The 23,567-nt window shown below is 55.7% G+C and overlaps 2 protein-coding genes across 2 annotated transcripts; both read right to left on the bottom strand.

Annotated features, from left to right (window-relative positions):
• Positions 1-1,626: 1,626 nt before the first annotated feature.
• BESB_008680 (gliding-associated protein GAP70) lies at positions 1,627-2,505 on the bottom strand (the record flags this gene model as incomplete). The annotated part of the gene is made up of 1 exon (XM_029359622.1): positions 1,627-2,505. The coding sequence occupies one exon, from the start codon at positions 2,503-2,505 to the stop codon at positions 1,627-1,629; it is 879 nt and encodes a 292-aa protein (XP_029222535.1).
• A 2,350-nt stretch (positions 2,506-4,855) lies between these two features.
• On the bottom strand, positions 4,856-23,316 carry BESB_008670 (3'5'-cyclic nucleotide phosphodiesterase domain-containing protein; the record flags this gene model as incomplete). Its single annotated transcript, XM_029359621.1, has 23 exons — positions 4,856-5,934; positions 6,353-6,576; positions 6,927-7,014; positions 7,656-7,701; positions 8,365-8,415; positions 8,615-8,694; positions 9,203-9,550; positions 10,128-10,206; positions 11,192-11,335; positions 11,802-11,952; positions 12,395-12,468; positions 13,205-13,347; positions 13,907-14,068; positions 14,407-14,602; positions 16,265-16,473; positions 17,036-17,474; positions 17,884-18,093; positions 18,802-19,025; positions 19,156-19,342; positions 20,036-20,158; positions 20,619-20,776; positions 21,134-21,802; positions 23,139-23,316. 23 exons carry the CDS (start codon positions 23,314-23,316, stop codon positions 4,856-4,858), a joined length of 5,262 nt encoding a protein of 1,753 aa, XP_029222534.1.
• Between the last annotated feature and the right edge of the window lie 251 nt (positions 23,317-23,567).

Below are 23,567 nucleotides of genomic sequence, written 5' to 3'. Positions count from 1 at the left end.
GGGCCCCGGCGGGGGAGACATGCTGTCAGACGTTGCAGTGGCTGCCGCTGCAAGTATCTATTGAAGCAAGCAGTTCGCATATTCATTGCAAGAGGAGTACCGTCCAGCACGCCTCTGTTGCGGGGTAGCAAAGTCCCACGACATGCCAGAAGGGTGGCCGGGGAACTGTGAGCCGAAGCGTAGGGGGCGGCGGTGCAGCAACCCCGAGTGCCAAAACTGGACGCGGATTTGCTTAGTTGTCTCGGACCGCTAGTCAGCATGCCAAAGGGGATTTGTTGTGTCTCCGCGCGGGTAAGTGTTATATTCGAGGCAGAAAATCGTGGCCTCCGTGGTGCTTTGCAGTCTTATATGCGCCTGCCACGGGCCGCCACCGGGTTCGCAGTCGCACCAGAGCGCGCAACTGACAACACCGCGAAGATGCTGCAAGCTTCCATGAGCACACCTGTAGAGGAACGTCGACAGAGGGATGCAGAAGCGATGACTCTTGAGTTGCCGCCAGAGGTTCCCGAAGCCTGGTGATGGGGGTCACGGCAGAGCTCTCGCGGTACCCGTGGCTGGATCTGAACTCACAGAGCCCTCCAACGCTGACCCCGTATCGACTGACACACACGGTCTATTTTGTGGTAGGCGTTGCCAGGACAAGGGCCCCCCGCTGCATGACCATGGGTCGGCCACATCGCGAGCGATCAGCATTTTAGGGGTGCGTAGAGGCGCTGCACACCCGTTAACCCGCAGACCCATTCTTCCATCGACACACTTTCTGCGCTTACGACCTCGGCATGGCATCACCCCTACACTCTTGGGCTGTTGTAGGCGGGGAGCGTGTTGGCGTGTATCACGTCGCAGCCGCCGTCAGCGGAAAAGAGTACGGTCCCCGCATGCGTTGCCTCCTACTTCACTTGCCGTCTTACTTCTGCACCCAACAGTAAGTCGTCTACCGCGAGATGGCGTGCTGCGCTGGCATGAGACCGATACAGCCTGTGTACACCTACGTCACGCGAGAGGACTCCGCTAGCAAGGCGACCACGCAAATTTTCTTACAAGAAGTTTGTCGGCATGAACGTTGCGGAGCAAAGACCTCTTTCGGGAAACTAGGGGCTCACGACAAACGAAACGTCATATGGACTGAAATTTCAGTCAATTGAAGCACACAACTTACGCCCTGACCCAGGCTCACAAGAGATCAGGGGAAAAAACTCCTCTGAACTGTCACTGACGACAGAAAATACCTTTGACGATCCTGGAAGGGTTCGGAAAACAACAAGTACGGGACATCCGACCCATTAGGGCGTCATCGTCCCTCTGCGAAACGGCTATCAGGACTTGACTCTGCAAATTCTCCAGATGGTTTGACGCAGAAAACGGGGGGACTCCGACACTCGCGCTGCCGTGAATACACCCGCATACACTATGGCTTCCTGTCGAGCTACCAAGCCGACAGCGCGTCGAAAGTGTTATCCGCCTGCCGACATGCGAGCCCGTCCCATTTCTCGCGTGTCCTGGGGGCCGTAGCCAGACAGCCAGGCAGCCAAGCACCACCTGGGCGCTCTCACCTCGAAGCACTTTAAAAAAGGCGACCCAGGAGCTCCGCCTCAGCCCGAGACTCGTTGACGCGCCGCGCCGCGGTCAGCGCAGCAGAGGGACATCTCCCATGTCCACGAACTTGCAGATGGAGCACGTGAGGCTGTCGTGGTCGTGTGCGAGTTCGCACCCGCAGTTGTGCGACACGAGTCGCACACATTTGTGAACGACCTTGACGTTTTCCCCACGCGATTTGTCACTGCGTCGCCTGCGGCGCTCGCCCGTGGTTGACCTCGAGGCGCGACTGCTGCTGGTCACCGGTGGCGCAGATGTCTCAGATTCGGTGAAACCATCGAGCTTGCTAGAGGGCGGAGGTGCGCACTCAGCAGACTTTTCCTCCAGCAGCTTCCTTCGGCGCGTCTCTTCTTCTTCTTCTGCCCGGCGTCGCCTTTCTTCCTCTGCTCGCCTCTGCGCCGCTTCCTCCTCGGCTCGCCTCCTTTCCTCCTCTTCTCTTCTTTTGTGTTCTTCTTCCGCCTCTCGTCTCCTTCGTGCTTCTTCCTCGCGTCTCCGCGCGTCTTCCTCTTCTTCGCGCCGACGTCTCTCTTCTTCGCGCCGACGTCTCTCTTCTTCTGCCTCTCTGCGAATCCGCTCAGCTTCTTCTTCGGCGCGCCTCCGCTCCTCTTCAAAGAGCCTCCGTCGCTCCTCCTCTGCTTCGCGCTTCCTCCGCTCTTCAGCTTGTTCGGCCGCCTCCTCAGCTGCAGCCCGCTCTTCTTCTAGTCTGCGCCTCTCGTCTTCTAGCCTGCGCCTCTCGTCTTCTAGCCTGCGCCTCTCGTCTTCTAGCCTGAGGTGCTCCTCTTCTTGTCGGCGACGTTCCTCCTCCGGTTTCCTCCGCGTCGCTTCCTCCTCCCTCTGCTTCTCCGCTATCTCCTGCGCCTTCGCGCGCGCTGGCTGCTTGGCTTTGTTCTTCGAGCAGGCGCCCCCCATTTCCGGCTTCCCCTCAAAGGTGAACGACGTCGAAGTCTACGGGTGTTGCCCAGCTGAAATGGCGCTCTTTCCCGCCACGCTTCGCCGCGGAGCGGTCTGCTGCACAGTGGTAGCTCGTCCCTAGAAGCGGCGCTGGGCGCGGAAACCTGTGGCGAAGTGGACGCCAGCGCAGGGGAGGCTTCTTCCCTGAAGCGGCCTGGTTCACAAATCAACTGAACGAAGAAGGCCATGGACGCTCTGCCTACAAATCTTGAACTCGAAGTGAACGCGGAGTGTGCCGCGGAAGATGCAGAGATTCGCCCTGGGCAGTGGCGCGACGGGTGAATCGCGGCCTCGGCGCGCCCGCTTTCAGATCGCGCGCAAGATACAGATTTATACGTGTCGGCTTTCTTTGCAGGTTGTTTCATCCCACGGGGTCGCAGATCGCGGCCGCGCGACAACTGAAGAGTTCACGAAGCGGAACGAAGAAGAATGACTCGAAAAACATGCGCACTGACCAGCAAGCTGCCCCGATGCGCACAGCTCTCTCCGATGTCTCTGCTGGAGGCTCAGCGCCTCAAGTTACGCGGTTTCAGCGGCTTGGAGCTCATGTTTCACAAAAAGGCGCAATATTCACACATCTCCAGGCTCTTCCGGCATTTCGTCGCGCGAGAACGGGCGCGCGCCGACTCAACGAGGGCGCAGCTGCGACGGTCACCCGTCGCGAAGGAATGCCTCGCGCGCGCGACACACGGCGCGCAGGCGCGCACGCTCCACAGAACTCAGTTGACTTTCTGTGAAGGCAGTTGACTTTCTGTGAAGGCAGTTGACTTTCTGTGAAGGCAGTTGACTCTCTGCTTCAGACCCACGTCCGCCTGCAGAGTTGAAAAGTCGCTTCGTCCTCTGGGGTAGGCAAGGCGCCGAGAGCGATACATTTCGCAGGTCTGCGGGGGTGACCCGCCAGGGCAGCCAGAAACCGTGATCGACTCCGCCGCACACAACATCTGGGTAGAGCAGAGAGGCAACGCCGGCTGCCTGGCGGGTTTAAGGGTCCCGGCTTTTTGAGCACACACGTCCCTCCTCACTTTGAGACTCAGTGGATCCTTTTTCAGAGACGTAGGCGCAAACGAGCTCTTTCGTAACCGCGCGGCCGCGCAGCTCCTTGCCTGACCAGCGGTCTGCTGCCGCCTTACAGTCTCCGCCAGTGCAACTGGAGCGAATCTACACACGTCGGAACTGGGGTCTCGAAGGTGACACACGTGTTTCACTGCTTTCACAAGCGCCCAGGAGCTCTCGCGCAGTTGAAAAAAAAAGCAACGGCGCGTACTGCAGCCTTGCGGCCGAGAGGGAAGCGCGCGACTTGAAGGGCTTGAAGGGCAATCGAGGCGATCTTGCAAGGACTAGCAAACCGGGCGCGAGCGGTGCTGTAGTGACTGCAGGCAGTGTAGCGTTCAGATTTAGGATCCGACGAGTGCGTTTTGCATGCTGTTGGAGAGTCAGACTCGCAGCGGATCTCGCCTTGCAGCAGAGAAAATCTGACGCGAGACGATTGTTTACACGAAGTGGATCAAGACTACGAGAACCGAGCTAGCCGTCTGTCCTGGCGTCACACGGCTCAATCATAAATTTGCTCAAGCGTCTATGCCTGCGTGGACGCTTGCGTCTACACGCCTTTCAGCTCTTCTCCACGAGACCTAAAGGCCCTTTCACCCGGAGAAGCCGTCCCTGTATACCGTCTCGTGTCCCTACTGGAGAGTCTATCTAGCGTCTCAGTATGGCGAGGTCTGGGATCCTTACGTGTGCCATATCTGCCCAAATCTGCCTATAAATCTGGTGTCGATCCGCCAGATACACATTCGTGGCTCAACGCAGGAAGGCGCCTACGTACCCTATTATACGCTAGGTCTCCTGAGGAACCCAGGGCAGTCCTGTGAAGGCAGAGTTGACTTGACTGCTAAGGGCGCACCCTCTATCGGATATTTTCGGCCGATCCGACCGTGACCTGGTCCTGCTACGCTGGCGTCAGATGTGACCGCCGCCAAACATCACGCAACCTATCTTCCCTCGAGCCTATACGGGTCGGTCACTCTGATCATCCCATGTATATATATATATATATATATATATATATATAGGCAGATATCGGTTGCAGTTGAACGGCGTGGCATATATATATAGGCAGCTATCGGTTGCAGTTGAACGGCGTGGCATATATATATATATATATAGGCAGATATCGGTTGCAGTTGAACGGCGTGGCACAAGACGCGTGCTTCAGGCGCGCCTCCGCACTTCCCTATTCACGCGTACGCCTCGCTATCCTCCCCGCAAAAAACACACACAGTGCCACTTGCCCCCCTCCAGTGGACCATTATTTTTGAGACTCGGGGTTGAAGTCGGCCCTCGCTCCGTTGGTCTGCGAGGCAAGCGACTGCGTCACCAGCTCGCCTGCCACAGTATAGACACCTGGGATCGCTTCTTGCATTTGGCTCATGGCATCCGCGTAGTACTGCAGTTCGCTTTTGGTGTAGGCTTGGAAGGCGCCGCTGCTGTCCAGGTAGCCCCTGAGATTGCCCTGCGGGTCGTAGGCAAATCCCTGCCGGTCAAAGAAGAGGCCAGACGCCTCGTCGAAAAAAAACGCCGGCTCACTGTCTGCCTTGTCGCCTGTGTGCTCTCCGGCGGAGGGCGGAGCGACTCCCTGCGATGTCAACCTACTGCTCGAGGCCTCAGGCGGCAGTGTAGGGGCTCCCGGTGGCGCGGCAGACCGGTCAGAATCCTCCCCTGCGAGGCGATCCAAGGAGGACTCGCAGGCCTCGGCTGGAGTTGTTTCTGTGGCGACGCCTCTTCGCCCCTCTGAATCCCCGTTTTCTGCGGGAGGAGGAGCCGGCAGAGCCGCGTGAGCCCGCGCTTGATCGGCGTTTTCGGGCGTCTGTGCGGGCGTCTGGCGCCCGTGCTTCTGTGGGGCGTGCTGAATTGCGCCGAACGCCTCATCCGCGACTTGCTCTGTTTCCTCCTCTCCAGGAAGGACTTGTGCGTCGTGCCTGAATTGCTGCCCGTCCTCCGTGGTCGAGTGTGCCGCGGATGCGTGAGGCGGATCCGAGCTCACGGCGGCATTTTGCAGTTCCCCCTCTTTTTCTGCCACCGCAGCATCCTCGGGCGCCTTGTCTGCGAAGTGCGCGCGCAGGCTCGTTCGACTCGAAGGAGGCGAGAAGGCGCTGCTACTGCCGCGGCCGCTGTTGGAGATGCACACAGGCCGCGGTCCCTCCTTCTCTGTCTGCGAGTGTAGAGAGGCTTCCCCAGACTCCACGTCCGCTCTCAAACCTTCCGCTGCACTGCCTCGGGCCTCGCCAAATTCGTCAGAGCGCCGCCGCCTCGCGGTGATGGATGCGCTAGCTCCGGATTCCTCTCGCCTCATCGAGGCGCGGAGAGTGGCGCCGTCGCCGTCTCCGTCTGAACACACCCCGTAGGGCGCGCACGAAAGCACTGCATGGAACCGCCTACCAGTAGGTCGAGCGAGGTGAAGCGGACGTGTGGCGAGCCATACACGTGCACAGAATCAAATGAATAATACGCGAGACAAGAAAACTGCAAGATGTGGAGAACGCACAGCGGCCGCGTGCTGCATATGCATTCGCGTTTCCACGTTGACGCCATCGCATGACACGGCTGCCTCAAAGCACACGCGCTGAGAAGGATGCATGCGCGGAGCGGTGGTTTCAGAGAGCAAGGGGAAGATCACGGCTGCAGAGGGGGTTGAGGTACGGCGTGTAGAGGGGGAGCGGTTGGAGAAAGAGAGAGGGGAGGGGGGAGGAGAGAGGGGAAGGGCGGAGACAATCGCACGGGCGCGTCCTCAGCGTCTGCAACTCACCACTCTCGCAGTCGCTCGCGACCATGGGATGCGGATCGAAAAAGACGTCTTTCGGCTCCGCCCGCATGAGTTCTGTTGCCTTCTGGTGCAGCTTGTCTCGGCTTTCCGCCATCTTGCTTGTGATCACCTGCAGCTTGGCGCTGCGCCAGTCCTCCTGCTCGGGGTTGTCGTTCAGAGCCACAGTCTTCCGCATTTCTTCGTCGCGAACGTGGTGCCAAAAGGCACTAAACCGAGAGGAGCGCAAAGAATCGGCGGCGCAGCAATCCACAGGCCGTGAGGTATCGCCCACACGCGGGCTGCCCTGTTTAGGCCGCTGCCGGTATAATCGTATATATATATATATATATATATATATATATATATATATACATACATGCGTTATCATTAGCCGATCACCCTCTACTCAAGCGGGCACCGACTGGCAGGAGTCCTTCTTCAGCTCGGCGCGTGTATATATACACTTATATGTATCTACAGATACACAAATCTACATATATATATGTGACCGAGTGTGTAGATACGCCTACAACTGTGCGTTTTCTGGTACCCTGCGGGAGGTTGGAAGACCACTTACGCGTTGGCTTTCATGACGGCGACTCGCATGTCGAGATCGCCAGGGAAATACCAGGCGAGCGTGCTGAAGAAGGGCAAGTAGTGCGCGTCTGCGAAAAAGTAATAAAGATGACTCTTCCACGTTGACTCAGAAACTGCGGCACGCAGGCTCCGCCGTCTGGTACGCTCGCGTAGGAAAGTCGACCGGAGAATCGATCGGCAGGTATGAAGTGCCGCATCTTGCAGAGGCGTAGCCACTTCAGTGACTGAGGAGAAGAGAACTGAGATTCCTCGCGGGGTCGCGGTTTCGACTCCACTTCACACCCTTGAGGGCTTTCCGGCAAAGACGGAGACACACAGAGAGCCTGTCTCTGCGCTCGTGCGATCGTCTCTCAGCCCTCACGAGTGCCTCCATACAGAACTTCCTTTTAACAATTCATTCACGTCTATCCCCAGCCGCATAGACATATACACATATATATGTAGATATATATATATACACATATATGATATCGAGGTGTGGATGGGCGAGTAGTAGATACCGGCGACATGCACATCTCTGTAAGTCGAGCCCCCTGAATGAAGACATTGACGGCTCACATGTTTTTCTCATGAGCGTGGTTCGCGTGATTTGTTTCTGAAAAGGCGGAAGACGTGTCTCCTGCACCGTATATGCGCTGAGTCGAACTCCCCATGCCGATCCCGACGACAGAGCCTAGCCGTGCCCTGGCTGCCGGTGCCTCATTCTCACCTATCAGCAGCACCTGAGACCCCGCTAGCGTGGCTTCCGACAGCCTCTGTGCCCAATGATAAAGGAAAAAAACATGCTGTGGCACCATCGATGAACCCTCGCGTTTTGCCTTTCCCGCTTAGGTTCAGGCATGATGAATGGAGAGCGCCAGAAAGCCTACAGGCCTCACTCCCTCAAGGCTTTTCACACACGCGCACGCTTCATATATGTACCGTGAGATCTGTTTATTGCATGCTGGCTCCATCCAATGAAAAGAGAAGGCAACCGTTGTGCGCATGTTGAACACCGACGCGCACAGAATTGTTTGCTCATCACGCCTGCGGCATTCGGCTCCCTAAGGCGTGATCACCGGCTGGCACCGCGGGGAGGCGTGACATACAGGGGCCTGCCGCTGTGTCACTTTCTTGGTGCATCTTGGTTCCACCGGAAGTCTTTTCGCGGGTTTGATATTCACTGGTGTGTTTGTTCGGAAGCTGCACCGAGAAAGTATCTCGTGCGGAGAGACCTCTCTTCCAAAACACGCGTTCCACACAGGCGGAGGCCTTATGCATGAAATCCTCTCTCTATATATACATACATATATACATATATATACACTACATAGATACGTATATATATGCAGATATATGTACGCGTATATGCGCACCGCGTTTTCTACCGTTCGCGCGCCTCGTGTCTGACTAAATCGTCGCTCCCTATAGGCGCTTACGCTGAGGCTGGAGTAGCTCTTTGGCAGCTTTAGGGCCTCGTCCATGGTATTCTAGACGGACGCACACGCACCGAGAGCGCGGAGTTGAGTTTTCCCTCAACGGACTCGTGTCTGGTGGGTGTGCGGCGCCAGACGCAGATCCCTGCGCCGCAGGCCAAGCGGTTTCGCTCGCTTCCTATAGAAAAGGCGAGTGCGGCGCAGCGCCGCGCCTTTATTGCCGCTGAGGAGAGGCCGCCAGCAGGGGTCTCACCTGGAAGTGCATCTCAACGGCCAGCTTTTCTGACCACCGGCGGTGCAGCGGGAAGTTGAGCAGAGCTAGCGCGTGATCGGCTGCAAGCAACGCCAGCTTCAGCCTCACGACGTTGTCGCGAAATTCCACTTAGTTCACGTCTTTCCCCCTCCACGGCGATTTCATCGTAACCGCGACGATCGCGTCTTTTCAGCGAGCAAAATCGAGAGCACGAAAATGGACACACGTGCGAAGCAGGACTGAACTGTGAGTCGCAGCGGATATCGTCTGCAGCTTTTTCGAGACAGCGACTCGTGGCCTCAGAAGGTAGGTACAGAGAAGGCGCACAAGGAGACCTATCCACATGCTGCTGCATTGAAGCACTCCTGTACGCCTGCGCTACTCCACGTCCTTGTAGGTTAGGCGCGTTCGACTAGAGTTAAGCGCGTGCGCCTTCGGGTAGGCATGCACCCGTAAAGCATTGCAGACTGACGCAACACATAGAACCCACAGGAGCCTAGGCAGAAAGCGGTTTAGGCTCGGCGGCCGTCGATGCGACACGGTGCCTAGTCCTGGCTGGCGCGCCGGCTCTTGGAGGTCTTTTCTCACCGGCGTGGATGAGGCAGGCGTCGCGGATGTTGGCGTCGAGGAGTGCGGCGGGGACGGGGACTTGTTCGTTTTTGTTTTTCAAGTCGTTGAGGAGGTCGATTAATTTCATGTCGAGTGCCTTGTCTGTCGCGAGGATCGCGGCGATGATGCGCTGGCGGGCGCGCTGAAGCGCCTCGGGGGGCAGCGACTTGAGGATGTCCAACTCGGGATTCTTGAGCAAGTCGAGGTAGAGCAGCGTGTGGTAATTCTCCAACACCGCCGTCTCGTTGAACAGAATACTCGTGAAGGAACGCATGCTGATGAGAAATTCGTTTGTGACGCCAGGGTGCCCGATGTCGTGCCCCAGCGCTGCGGCAGCCACACACGCAGAGCAGGATCGCTGAAGCGACTTCGAACGCGAATCCAGCCGCTGGCTCACACAGGAAACGAACCAAAACCACGCCAAGCAGGCCTCTGAAGGCCGCAAGCGGCGCCGAAGGCGCAACGCGCAGCTGACGGAACGGGCGACGCCGACCCCCCTTTGTGCGCGCCGAGGCAAAGTCGCGTTGAGCAGATGGATAGGTCTCTGCGTGCGCATACAAGCAGCTGACCCATGTGTATGCGTGAGTGGATGTAGCAAAGCATGCATGTGTATCGGGACAAATGGGAGAGTGAATCCAGAGAAACTCACTTTTGAAAAACATGACTCGGAGCAAACCCCCTTCGCATCAACTGGAGATCCAGAGATCTGCGTCCTCCGCCTCTCCCCTACATCTAGCCGGGGGCATCGCCCACTTCTCCTCTCTCCATATCGAGCCAGCCTCCGCTTTTCACCTCTCACTCGGGATATCAATATACATCAAGGCTGGGCAACTGGCAGTCTTGTAGCCCGATTCATCCGCTTCCGTGGCGGGCTCCTCCAGCTCGACTCGCCTCCCCTTCTCACCTGCCAGCATGATGATGAATTTGTCTTCGTAGGAAAACCACTGCTGGAAAGATAAATCCTTCGCAATCAAAATCACCGCCTGCGAGGACAGGGCGCCCAGCAAATCGATGCAGAGACGTTTTAGTTGTGGAGGGGCATTGCGAGCTGAGGAAAGTAAAACGGAGAGGAATATATTGGTTGATGTGCATACGCACCTCCGAGAAGGGCTTCAAATAACAATTAATTGCCCTAAATTCGTGCGCGACAGAATAAATAAAGCACCAACAATAACATCTAAATAAAAATAGTTATGTATTCCGTGAAATAGAGGTGTCCGTACAGATACATGACTCGAAAAAACTGTTTTAAACTATTAGTGTGCTCTGTACACAGGCACGGCGGAGATCCCGAGCAGTCTAAATGCGCAAAAATAAAATTGCTAAGAAAATTGCCCGACTAAGCGTGGAGCTCTACTATAAGGAAGGTTTTCGAGAATCCTCGCCCTTCCCTTCTCAGATTCCTCGAGGACTGTAGTGACGATCTGCATCTTCCCAGCCAGCTGGCTGCCCCCTACGCTAAACCGTTAAAGGCGGAGGGCTGTTGTACAAAGAACGCGGAATTTTAGACTCATCTAGCGGGGAGCCGACTTGCGCCGGCTGGGATTCCTTTGCTTTACCAGCAAAAAACGGAAAACGTGGTCATATGTTTCTCTAGAAGAAAACAATTCACTTTAGGAGTACTTTTCCTAAATTACTTTCTATTTCTGGTTGGCTTGAATAACTACTTTTCTGACTTAAACTGCAATTTAAGTTAGAGAAATCTTTACTGGTCAAAAAATATATAAAAATGTAGTTCAATTAATACATTGTTTTCGGAACGAGCCGCATGTCGCCGCGGGAGGTCTCCCAGGTGAGCAGTCATTCTCGGCTGATTTCTGATGTTGTCTATCTCCGGCTCTCAGGGCGAAGTCGGCTAAAACAGTCTAGGGTTTAAGGTTTAGTGTCTCTCGCGTTTGCGAATGCCCTGTAAAACAACGTTCGAGGGCGCCTTCCGGGTCGCGGCTTTTTCTTCGTTTTTCTCGTTACCTGAGCGGCATGCAGCGCGTGGTTGAAGTTATGGAAGGGCAGGGCGAAGTAGTTCTGCTGCACCGACAAAACGAACTTTTGACACGTCTCCGCCGGCAGGCGGATCTGAGCCTTGTCCGCGCACCAGACCAGCAACTCGTAAGCCTGGGCGGGAAACACACGCGCTACTCGACTGTTTTAAACCGCCGTCTCGCTCGCATGCAGCGCGCGTGCGTTGGAGGCTCCTGGGGCAGCCTTGGGGACTGGACACGCCTGAGCATCGTGGCAACGAAAGCCACGCGAGATCGTCTATGCTACGGAGGCGACTCACGAACGTGCGTCATTCAGCAGCTTTACAGGACTTTCATCTTAATGGGCGCAAAATCAGTGACCTCGCACTCGTACAAATTCTTTGACAGACGTACATATAGACATATGGATGCCATATCATTCAACCAGCCTCTGTGTATATGGAAATGGTATATATAAATATATTTATATACGCTTCAGCATTCATGGGTCAACTTCTGGAATCCGATAGAGAGAGGATATATATATATATATATACATGTGTGAGTCTCGCGGATGTCTCCAGGAATGAGAGTGGAGCTGCTTGAGGTTCTTTTCTGACCAGTTTGGCAGCCATGTCTTGCTGCAGACTCGAGATGTCAAAGTCCCAGCTGAAGATGAACTCGACGGCGATCGCCGGCGCGTTTTCTTTGTACTTGTTGAGCCGCGCCTCGCTCGCGAGACTGGGCTCCAGGCAGAGCACGGTATCCATTCTGCAACAGCGGACAGAGGAGTCAAAAGGCGTGTTCAACGAGCCACTTCGCGCCCCGAAAGATCAGCTTCGCTCGCGAAGACCCGCCGCACGTGGCAGGAAGACAATATGAGCAAAAGAACGAATGGAGATGCGGCGAAGCGAGAGATAAGCAGACACACACTTGCAGATAAAAGGTATGTTTGAGACTTAGACAAGATAGATGTCAATCGCGCATGCGAATTTTATAGGGCCAAGGCGAGAGCGGGGCGAAGCACATCGCTCCGCGAGGAGGCAGCGCAGCTTGGCTCGCTCGCTCGGGCGCGTGAGAGGCAGTTGTGTAGGAAGGTCCTGCGTAGACACGCGATCTTCTTTGCGACGATGAATGACAAGCGAAACGCGACAGCATGCTCCCTACTCTCTGCGTTTCCTTGTGACAGAGCTCCACCTCTGTGAGCTCTCACCGTGCGACGCTCGCCGTGATGCAGCTCGGGACGGTGTACTCAGGGATCGAACCCCACTTAAACTCCTCAGCCGTCTGCAGTTCAGAAACGAAGCACTCCGACAAAGAGAAAATCGAAAATGAAATCGAAAGAAATCCACTCCATCGGGCACCGGCGCGCAGCGCGGGTGTCAGCGAGCTCTCTCGAAGTATATGCATGTACGGAAATATGTATGTATGTATGTATGTTCATATATATATGCAGATATACGTGCATGCAGAAGTGTGCATGCAGAAGTGTACATATATATACATATACGCAAATTTGTGACAGATCCGCTACTGTACATGAACGACAGAGCGGGGAGAGAGGACGGAGAGCAAGCACAATCCAGCAGCCGAAGGAGACACACGCATGAAAGAATGCATATCGCATGCCGCAGATGCAGCGAATGACATCCCGCGCTTCATTCAGATATGAAAGAGAGATCCAGTTTTTCCCCTCGACACGGTGTCTACCTGCCTCTCTCTCGCGATATGAAGAGATCCTGACTTCGCACCTACATATATAAGTAGATCTGCAAATATATATTTATATATTGGCAAATGGCTGCATGTAGGCACGCAGGTGCACGCTTCATCACCCGACCCGCAGGCGAACTCCGCCTCCTCCTCTGTGCGCCGAGCGGAGGTAAATCGTGTCCGGAGCGAGTCTTTCAAATATACACAGCATAGCACACGACTACATTTGTTGCATGCAACAGAACATGAGTCGCAGCGTTATCCTAAGGGGGCGCAACCGAGCCTCGTGGGAGGGACTTGCCTTCTCGACGTCGAGCGTTTCATCTTCTGGCTGGTCGGCGTCGTCGTCGTCGTCGGAGACGTTCACTTCTGGCTGCACCTCGAAGTCTTCGTAGACCTTCTTGACTAGAGCCACGGTGTCCAGCGGCGCGATCTCCGCTCCGAGCACCTTGCCTAAGACCGAGACTCACGAGAGCACTTAGGGTAGCTGCCATGGTGCGCGAACGTCGAGGCGACTCGAGTCTCACTCTTACAGTGGGCCTCCAAGAACACCCAAATAGCCACGCACAGACGTGGCTAGTTACACCGGCCGCGCGCGGACTGCACACGTCGAGCAACGCTGTTCAGTGTCCCTCTATGCCAAGCTTCCAGTTGTGTCCCACTGCCTCTCTATACGGCATTCTCTGGTTCAGCAGCTCTTGTATTCACTAATCAAATATATACACATGAATATATGATTATATATATATATATTTCGACAGTGTGGGGGGCCCTCCAACTCCAAGGGCGTCCGCCCATGTCTCTGAATATAACTACATAGATATTTATATATATATATATATATATATATATGTGCACGTGAATATGATTGTATTGCATGGAGACTACTCCAGCCGAAGTGCCTCTCAACGTTGCCTTGATTCCGCCCCGGTCTGCGAAACAACCGAAAACTGCACGGGGGCCCTCGCAGCGTTTTCAACGTGGGGAGACCGAAATTGTGCGCGAAACGCACTCAGGTAGTTTTCATTGTAGTCCGCGTCGAGACATTCGTTGGCTTGAGCCGTTTCCAAAAGGTACGCGCGAGTCTGCGTGAGTTCGTAGAAACTCATGTTTTTCTCCTCTGGCAGCTGAGCGACGCGCGGATCTAAGACCATGTTCTTGTAGAGGTCAATGACTGCGGCGAGGAAGACAAAGAACGCGCCACAGCATGTAGGTCAGTATGCAAACCTGGCGTCTATGGAGAGCGCCTGCTCACTGCGTTCGACGTATGGAAGCGCGTTCCTTATTTATTTTCAGCTCCCAGATTCACTTTCTAAGGCCTTTAGTGGAGCACCAAGGGGCGCTGGCGCAAACAGCAGCGCGCTGGCGCCGGTGCAACTGGCAGTGAGCGCCTCCGCGGCGGCGCTGTCTCTCGCGCTGAAAGCTTGCCGAAGAAAAATCCAGTTTAGGGATGAGGATTGGGCTAGGCTGCGCAGCCGCGACCCGCGGCGACAGCATTCTCTCCCGACGCACCGTTCGTCGCGAAGCCGACTTCGTTGATTCGGTCGATGACAAAGTACGCGTAGTACTTGTTTTGAATCGGCGTGTGTGACATTGTGCGAAAGAGGCGGTAGGCGACAGGGTCGTGGAAGCGCAGCACCTGTGGCTCGTAGATCCGCTCCAGGTCGTGGCTGGCCAGCGAACTCACACTGTTCGAGTGATTCGACATCTGCGAAGCAGCGATGTCACAGGGCAGCGCGGAAATACCGAGGCGGAAGGCCCCAGGGGCAGCAGACTCTCCTTCGCTCAAATGCGCACACAGCTGGAAGAAAGACTCACAGGCCGCCACACTGCACAGCGGGCACGGGTAATATGTTGGGCAATCTACTTGCACATATACGCATATTTGCACTTGTGAGGAGGCTGCATCTGTATACATACCCATATCTGTGCTGGTATAGCGTTGTAGGTTGAGTGTGGGACAGATAAACGTTTGTGACTGTCTAGACAGACTCCACCCCGCGTCGCAACGCGCGTGAGACAGCGCCGACAAAGCTCAGGCGCCTTATGCGCTCCCACACGCCTGCAGTAGGGCTCGAATCGCCACAGATATAATTATGTATACATATGTACATATATATATATATATGTGAATGGATGTTCGTTGAGCGCAGAGGCAGACGATGATGGCCTGCGGCGCGTTGCGGAGCCAGAACGGCCGACTCGCGAATCAAAACTGACAGCCTCGTGACGAGCGAGACCTCACCTGCGTGAGCGTTCCCGTGAGTGTGTTGTAGAGGCTTCCGCGCATGGAGCTTGAGCGGCCCCCGAACCGCGTCGAGTCGCTCTCGCCGTCTCTGTCGAAAGTTCAACACGCCTAAGCCTATGGTGGGGCATCTGTCGCAGTATCTTCCGTGCGAGGATGCTCTCGAACGTTTAAGATGCTTTCAGGTTCGACTTGCCCACTACCAATTCACATACTAATTCTTCATTCCGCCTTCTGCAGTGTCGCGTCGTAGCGGCACACATGCGACTCCGTGTTGTATGCTGCAGACGCTTTCTAACGGACTCACTCTCCAGTGAGTGTGCGGAAGGACAGCTACCTGTCCCCACCCGCTAGTTCTAGGTCTTCATAAGTACATATACATACACAGATATATACACATATATAAACATATATATCTATATGTATATAAATATATGTATGTATATGTATATATCTGTGTTTTCCTTGCGCGTCTTGCAGAGGCCACCTTGGTGGCAGTTACGCCGCTTCACCGTGTCTTTAGGTGAGGGCGCGAGCCACGTCGAAGAAAAACGCGGCGTCTTGTAGGATTCAGCGTTTAAGAAGACAGGCGGGAAGAGCTTCGACTGACCCGCCGACTTCGGGCTTTTTCCCTCTGTTCCCTGCCTACCGGTAGGCCTTCAGACTCTCCATAGACTCCCCCGTCTGCGAAAACGCAATTGCCGCCCACATGAAGACGCACATTTGCACTCGCAAGCTTCACCACAGCAGGACTGGTAAAAATGCATTCCGGTGTGGAACTGTATTCGAAAAAATCGGGTGCACCTGCCGCGCAAGTCTTGTTGGCGGAAGACCCGACAACAAATATGCCTGCGTAAAAATGCGAAATCACTCTGCGCGACGAAACGACGCAGAGCGTCCCCATCTCATCCTCGCTGCCCACAGCAACTCCCAAAGCCCCTGACAGCTTCAATCGCTTGTTTTGAGTCCATTCCTCGTTTCATCGCTTGCTTTCACTCCCGTCGCCAGACGCTCGTGGGGCGGAGGCCGGCGCACCCACCCCCTTTTCAGGGGTCTTTTCTTTCTTCTTCTGCCGCAGTATGCGGTGAGTGTGTTTTCGCGGACTGTGTATTCAACGCGGCTCACCCCTGTGCGCTGGGCGCTCGCGGAGAACGTGGTGACGAGCGTGTTCCAGAAGGAGCGGCGCCCGTAGGAGAGGCTGCGCAGCAGGTCGCGCGAGTTCGCCTGCGAGGCCACGAAGGAGGTTGCGCCGATCGCCATAGCGGTGACGCAGTCGGAGCTCATCAGCGGCTCTTCGATCGGCACGATTTTGGCGCGCTGAAAGACACGGCTGTCTGAGACGCGCACGTGCGAAACAAACAAACGCAGCCCATTGACCATACACGCGACGCGCGAAGAGACATTCCACGAGAAAGGGGTCCGTGTTGCGGGCATCATCTTCGTTTCGCGGAGGACTGCCGAGTTGTCGAAATACAACCTCTGAACCTCGTAGCGGCGGTCTGAACGCGCCATGGTCGCCTCTACGCGGGAGCGCCGACGAGGAGGAGCATGCGGTGAAGGCGAAGCACGGAAACACAGAGACACGCGTGCAGAAGCAACGAAGCGCAGCTCCATTTCAAGCATATTTCCATACATGCGCAGGTCACTCTGAGCACTGCTTGTGGTTCCAGCCGTCTCTGTCGACTCCCGGTCTCCTCCCGGCGCTATGCGGCCTTCCTGGCTTGCCCCGAGGACGCCGCGGCGCATGTAGGCTGCCTAAATCCGCGGTCGATGTTTCAGGATCGGGTAACGCCTCGACTGCAACACACACTCGGTTTCTTCCAAACTTCTCCTCCGGTTCGAAGTCTGCTGCGGTGCAGCGGACGCGCGGTGTCTCCGATGCGTTTGTCGCCTCACCTCTGAGGAGCGACCGCCCCTGGGCCGCTGAGCCCCTACGACCGCGGTTTGAGGCTTCGGGCGCGTCTCTCGGCGTGTCGCCGGCCTGGTGGAGCCGGAAGGCCTCCTCGAGTTGCCGCTGTGTCTCGGCGTCTCCCCCCCGAGGGAGGATCTCGATGAGCGGAATCCGGCGCGCGCTGCTGGCAGCCTGCGGCACCGCGGCGCTGAGCTGCGCGCGAGCCTGTCCCGAGGGATCTTGGAAGAAGACCGCGACAATGCGGTTGCCCCGGTTGGAGAGCATTTGCTCTGCGGCCTCCGCGACGGAGGCGACGGGAATAAGCTTAACGCCCACCAACTCCGCGACCGCCGCCAGCTGCGAAAACCCTGCCACGTGCTGCACGTTCATGACCAGCGCGACTGCGTTTTTCACTGCGCCAAACGCCAGATGAAAGTCCTTCACCTGAGAGTCGAAAGGCAAACCCAGCGACGCGCGAGGCCGCCAACATGACGCACAGGCACTTGTGAGGGATCAGGAAGACGCCGCGACAGGGAAGGCGGGGGGCAGAGCGCGGCCGACCCAGAGGCGGCTCGAATCGAGAGGTAGAGAGCCGTGGCAAAATGCATCCAGATCAGACAAAAAGACACGCGGCCTCAACGAAAGCCGTGGATTGAACACACACACGCACATGCAGAAATATATATAAAGTAAATGTATATACATAGCCATAACCCTAGCACGCAAATATATATATATATATATATATTCTCCCCCACTCGAGCGATTATATACATATATATACATATATATTTATATATGTGTGGGGGTCCGCTCGCCATCCCCCGAGTTCTCGCAGCGCGCCGCGGCTTACGTGGAAGCGCCCCATAGCTTGGAAGAAGATATCGAACGTGGCTTCGGTATCTGTCGCCGTTATGGTGATGTCGCCGTTCAACTCGCGCAGCACCTTTCTGGCGTAAATCAGCCCGATGCCGCTGCCTTTTCGCAGACGCAGAGAAGACGAGTCCAACAGCTCGGTCGCTGCGAAGGCCAGGGGCGATACCAGGATGCATTTGATGCTGACCTGAAAAAAGGCAAAAAAAGCCGAGAGACGCGAGCGCTCTGGGGTGAGACGGAGAGAAAAAGTCCGCGGAAGGTTGACGCGCATGCAGATCAGCGACTGATAGGCATATACATCTATGTAGATAGATGCACACACACATACATCCATCCATACATATACATTTACATGCATATGATAAGGGAACGTAGACACTGAATATATGACAGACATATATCACTGTGAAACGCCTTTTCGTGTTCGTGATTCAGCTCGCGAGAGCTACCCCCGAGGGCAGGAACTGGTAGCCGCGAAGAGAGCTGTTTCTATTCTTTTCTCTGCGGTAGCGCTCTGTCGAGCCGCCGTCTGTAACCCAGACGCAGCCTCCTTCGCGTGGCGTGAACCGCCTCGAAGAGGCCACGGAACGCTTGTTATGAACGAAACACTATGCGCCCGTTGGCTGGAAAAGGAACGAGAAGAGACGTCTCCGATGGTGGAAACCGGCAGGCGTCGGCGTGCTTGCTCCCTTGGCGCCCCGAGTCTCTTCGTGAGTCCTTAGGCCTCGTTCGCAAGAGCTTCCGCCGCAGGACTTCCCCACGTTCCCAGGATACCGCTGAATACGAGTAGCTATTTGTTCATCCACAACGAATCGCCGAAGACAGTATCGTTTCAGAATACCGAAGAGGACTCACACAGGCCCTCGCACGAGGCCGAAGGCAACCTGCCGCACACCTGCAGGTCAAAGTTCTTCAGGTCGTTCCGCTTCTCCGTCTCAGTCGCCTGCGGCGCTTTGCCGAGAAAGACTTTCTTCGCGGCGAGGCGCACTTCAGCCTCGGAGACTTGGACCTCCAGCAGGGCGAAGCGAAGAACTTGCAGCATAACTGTGCGCAGGCGGAGCTTGTCGACTGCAATGGCAGTCGGCGCAGTCGGCGCGTAATGACAGCTCACGACAATGCCTAGGGAAAACGAAAGACACACGCGAAGCAACAAATAAACATCTCGCATGAAACCCTTCACCTTGAGAAGACTTAATAGACAAGTTAACGCACTGAGCGCGTGTCTCTGCCGACATCGAAAACGTCTCACCCTTGGCCTGCGTCTCGTTTTTGTAGACCTGAATGCAGCCGTCGAGCAGGAGGCGGAGGTTGGTCATCTCGCGGCCTTCTGTGGAGGACTGCATCTCGAGCTGGACGTACTGCGAGGCGAGGTTGAGGCCGTCGAGCAACGCGAAAGTGCAAGACTCCATCACGCGGAAAAACTGCCGCATCACCGCCTGCAGCCACACGACCGCAGGCAAGCAACCCGCCACGAAAAGAATGCAAAAGAGAAAAGAAGAAAACAACGATGCAGTAAAGAACGAGGAAGAAGAATGAGGAGGAGGCGGCGCGTGAATGCCGGGCGGGGTTCGAGAAGGCCCCGGAATTACAGGACACAATATACAGTCCCGCCAGCAGCGGTGAAACTAAAGAAGAGTCTCAGCGAACGAGAGAACGAAAATGGGAGACGGCGAATCGGGAGGGGCAACATTCGCGACAGTAGAGATACATACAAGGACACGCTGACGCGTCGCACAGGAAGAAGGAATGCAAGGGGGCGAACCGAGAGCGTAGAAAGAAAGAAGAGACACGCCACTCCACTCCGCGGCCTGCCGAAGGCGAGCTACGGAGGAAGCATTTCCACAGAAACGTGGCATTGATCGTCAGCCGGTCAAAACCTCAGCCGCAGCCTCTTTCCAACTCAGGATTTTCCACATCAGGTTTGTTCGCGTATATCGTGGCGAGAGATATCTGCAGCGTTCCTCCAACACGGCGTGGGGCTGGCAGCGAACGTTTATTCTCGCAGCGACGCCGAACGGGTTTCTGCTCGTTTCGTTCCTCCTGCTGCCAGATTCGCACGCTGTCTCACGCGCCTACTCAGCTCAGCCTGCTTTGCGTGGGATCCTTGAGGTCGCGTGGTCTGGGCTCACTGGAGACTCGGAGGCGAGGAGAAGACTTTGAATGCCGCTGATGACCTTCAGTCGCCCAATCATCCTGTCGTCGATGACCGACTGCATGACGACAACCATGTTCTCCAGTCTGCGCTGAAGCACCTGTGGAGCCACAACGCCCAGAAACAGCAGACTGCGAGTCCGCTTTCCATCCCCAGAGGCAACTCGACGCGCGTTCGCCGCATCTAGGAACCGCGAAAGGGCTTCCTGGTTCGCACCCCTTCGGTTTCGTTCCTCGCTCGCCACGTGCATGCAAGCCGTGAACTGGACACGCTCGCACACATGTAAAAATAAACCAAAAGAAGCTCGAAAAGCGAAGGTGTCTTCTTCGCCGTGTGGCCCGGAGTTCCGCCCTTTCTCGCTGTATGCTCCGAAGCGTATAGACACAGAGAAAAGCGCATATGCATGAATATGTATGTAAAGATACACATACGCATGCGCATATATATATATATATATATATATATATTTACATCTATATGCCTGCACGTGTCTGTTAGAACCGGGTGCTGATGCCGATGTGCGTGCAGGCGGCTGTTCGCTTGCGTCTGGCAGCGCAGACCTGGTCGATTTGCTGCAGCATGCCCCATAGACTTTCGAAGCGCGAGTGGAAAATCGCTTTGAAGACGGGTCGTCGAGCCCAGAAGAGCGTCGCCAAGATAAACACGATGACGATGCTGAGGATGGGGGAGTACAAATGCCATTCTCGACGCAGATATCCTGCGAAAGCAGGCACATGAGCCCACAGGCGTTCACACATTCCCGTCATGCTGGAGAGTCTGCATAAGCCTCTTGGCTTAGACGCTTGGGCCATCAAACGCATGCGAGATTCTCTCCAACGAGCGGCTGTGCTTGCCGACGCCGGGGTACTCACGTACACATCCGTTCTCATGCGTACGCGCTGGTGCCTGCGTAGCCCGCCGTAACTCCCTCCTGATGGGTAGCTGATAGAGCGTGTGCGGGGTTCGAGAAGCTGTCTGTGTCATTCGGTTTTAGCCTTTCGCGCTCTGCATCTTTTCAGGGCTGCGTATGAAGTCTCTGTGTGTGTCGGCTGCAACTGCGCGGCGTCGAGCCTACCGGAGAGCTGGGCGCGGAGCAGCTCGAGGGAGACGAGCTCTCTGTGGCATGTCCACAGGTCCTCGGAGGAGAAGTCGAGGTCGCAGAGGAGGTGGGGCGTCCAGCGCGAGTTGTCGGCGAGGGGAGTCAGCATTTCGATGGCTTTCAGCTTCCCCAGTGTGTAGTTGTGGATGCGGTCAACCATCTGCGCGTTGATTCGGCGAACCAGGTCTGCAAAGCGCTCGCCGCAGACGAAGGTGGTGTTAAGCAGCTGCAAAGTGGAGGCGTCTTGGAGCGCCGCGACCGGCTCTTGGAAGAAATAGAGGTCTTTGTGCCACGAGCAGAGGGACGGCGCATACGCGCGGATTAGCGCTTGGATCTGCTCTCTGGTCACAGTCGGCGCGGCGGGCGGCGCGGCCGCGTTCATGAAGTTCAGAAAACAATAGTCCGCAGTCAGCTGCTCGGTCAGCGAGTAGAATCCCGCCGCGAAGTCGTGCAGCACAAAAATCTCCTTGTCCACATGCAAAATCGCCTCTTCAGACCACTGCTGGATCGTCGTCTCATACAGCATCCGACCGCCCTCGAAGAGTACGTAAGCCAGACTCACGCCCGTCAGCAGCCACGTCGGCATCAGCGTGCGGCGGTGCGCTCGACGCAGCCGCCTCTGAGTCGCCTCCATGTCGTGGAGATCTGCGCGAAAAGAGAATCCTCAAGGCATGCGCGGAATGCCGAACACGATATAGCGCAGCGCCTCGCGGGAGCCAGAAAGAGAGGGGAAACCAGGTGAGTGAGGAGACACGCGAGAGGCAGGCGCTCTACGATCCAACACGTTGATCAGCATGCCGCCGCGACTGCGGACAAAGTGGCATAGGCGGACATGCGTCTGCATTGTGAAGAGGTGGTAGGGTTTTCATTGATGTTTAGGCGGTGATCTTTACTTTGCCATTCACGCTTCCATTCGGTGGCGCGTGAAGGGGCCAGACCCTTGCCTCACATGTGTACGTGTATATATATATATATATACATATATATGTAGACAGCTAGATATGTATAGATGTGCATGTATTTATATATGTGCATATGACTACGTATGCGTGTAGTAATAGACACGCTGGCGTAGGTATGTGGGTTTAGAACGTTTCCAGGTATTCGAATCATTTGCCGGCGACAAACGCTCCAAAGCCGATGACGTAGGGTGCCTGCATGACCATCTGCGCGGGTTCCGAGGGACGCACTGAAGTTGGATACACCTCGCGGAAAGGTTTTGGTCCTCGTAAGAGAACGCGTTTGTTTGTGATACGAGGTGGATGATCCCCTCTTTGTTGCTCGTCTAGAGGACGCAGGAGCGCCAGGCGTAAACACTAGCGATATGTCTCTCTCTCGACGCGGCGAATGCGTATTGCTGCGAGGAGTGAGAGTCGCAGCTTCAGAGCAGCGCTCAATGGCTTAAGTCATGAACAGCTGATTGGGACGTATTGGCGATTCTTATATCTCGGCCGAAGGCGGCAGTGGCTCTCCGGTTTTGTCTCGTTGACAACGAATCATGAAGCATTCCCTGCGGTATTTCCGATCTAGAGTCTACTGTGCAGGGTCCGGGTTTGAGGCGGAGCTGTGCTTTCGTTTCGAAACGGAGGTGAAACACGACTAGCACGACCATTTTGCAGTGTTCGCTTATCGGGAGCAACGATGCAATGTGAGCAGCTATTCATCTCATTCCAAAGTCTTTATTAGGTTCTTTCACGTTATGCAGAGGTACAAGGCTTCCTCAGATGGGCGGCGTCCCACTGATGGATGCCGCTGCTGTAACGACAGGAATTTCTTTTTCCCCTCTCAGTTGGGCCACGCACTGGTGGCTGGTGTTAGAATCTCTCTGTGTGCATGGACACTCTCTAGCCCCAAATTTGATAGCGCTCTCGGAGAGTGGAGGCCCCATGCCTGAGTACTAACCGCCGTTGGTCTACAGTAGTGCCTCTCCACAGCAAGTCGATACACAGTTCCTAGAGGACGCTCGCATCAGATTGCCTACCGCTGCCTGGCGCAGGCTCCGCCTTGAACAGAAGACCAGAAACGGTGGTTCGCTTCGCTCCAGGTGCGACTGACTGCCGGGCGCTGCTGGTGATCGACCGAAAATGGCCCGCCTCGCTTCCTCCCCCCGCACCGCGGCCGCTCCGCACAGACTCCCTTTGACGGCTGCCCCTTCCCATTTTGGAAACACAGATAGCCGCAGACTGGAGCTTTTTGAGATATCAACGGGCGCAGCCAACGCGCGGATGCGAATGTCGCGGGTAGGAAGCTGGGACGCCGTCGTGCAGCCTGTGCAGCCCGCAGAGGGGTACGCGTCTGGCAAATAGAGGGTTAAACGAAGAAATTTGTCCTCGCGATCGTTGCGCGACGACTGACATGAATCGACAACGAACAGAGGAGACTGTAAAGTGCAGAGTGAGAAGATTTTTGC

Source organism: Besnoitia besnoiti, chromosome I, assembly GCF_002563875.1.
Source record: "Besnoitia besnoiti strain Bb-Ger1 chromosome I, whole genome shotgun sequence".
Classification (NCBI taxonomy): Eukaryota; Apicomplexa; class Conoidasida; order Eucoccidiorida; family Sarcocystidae; genus Besnoitia; species Besnoitia besnoiti.
This window is presented reverse-complemented; position numbering and strand designations above follow the sequence as displayed.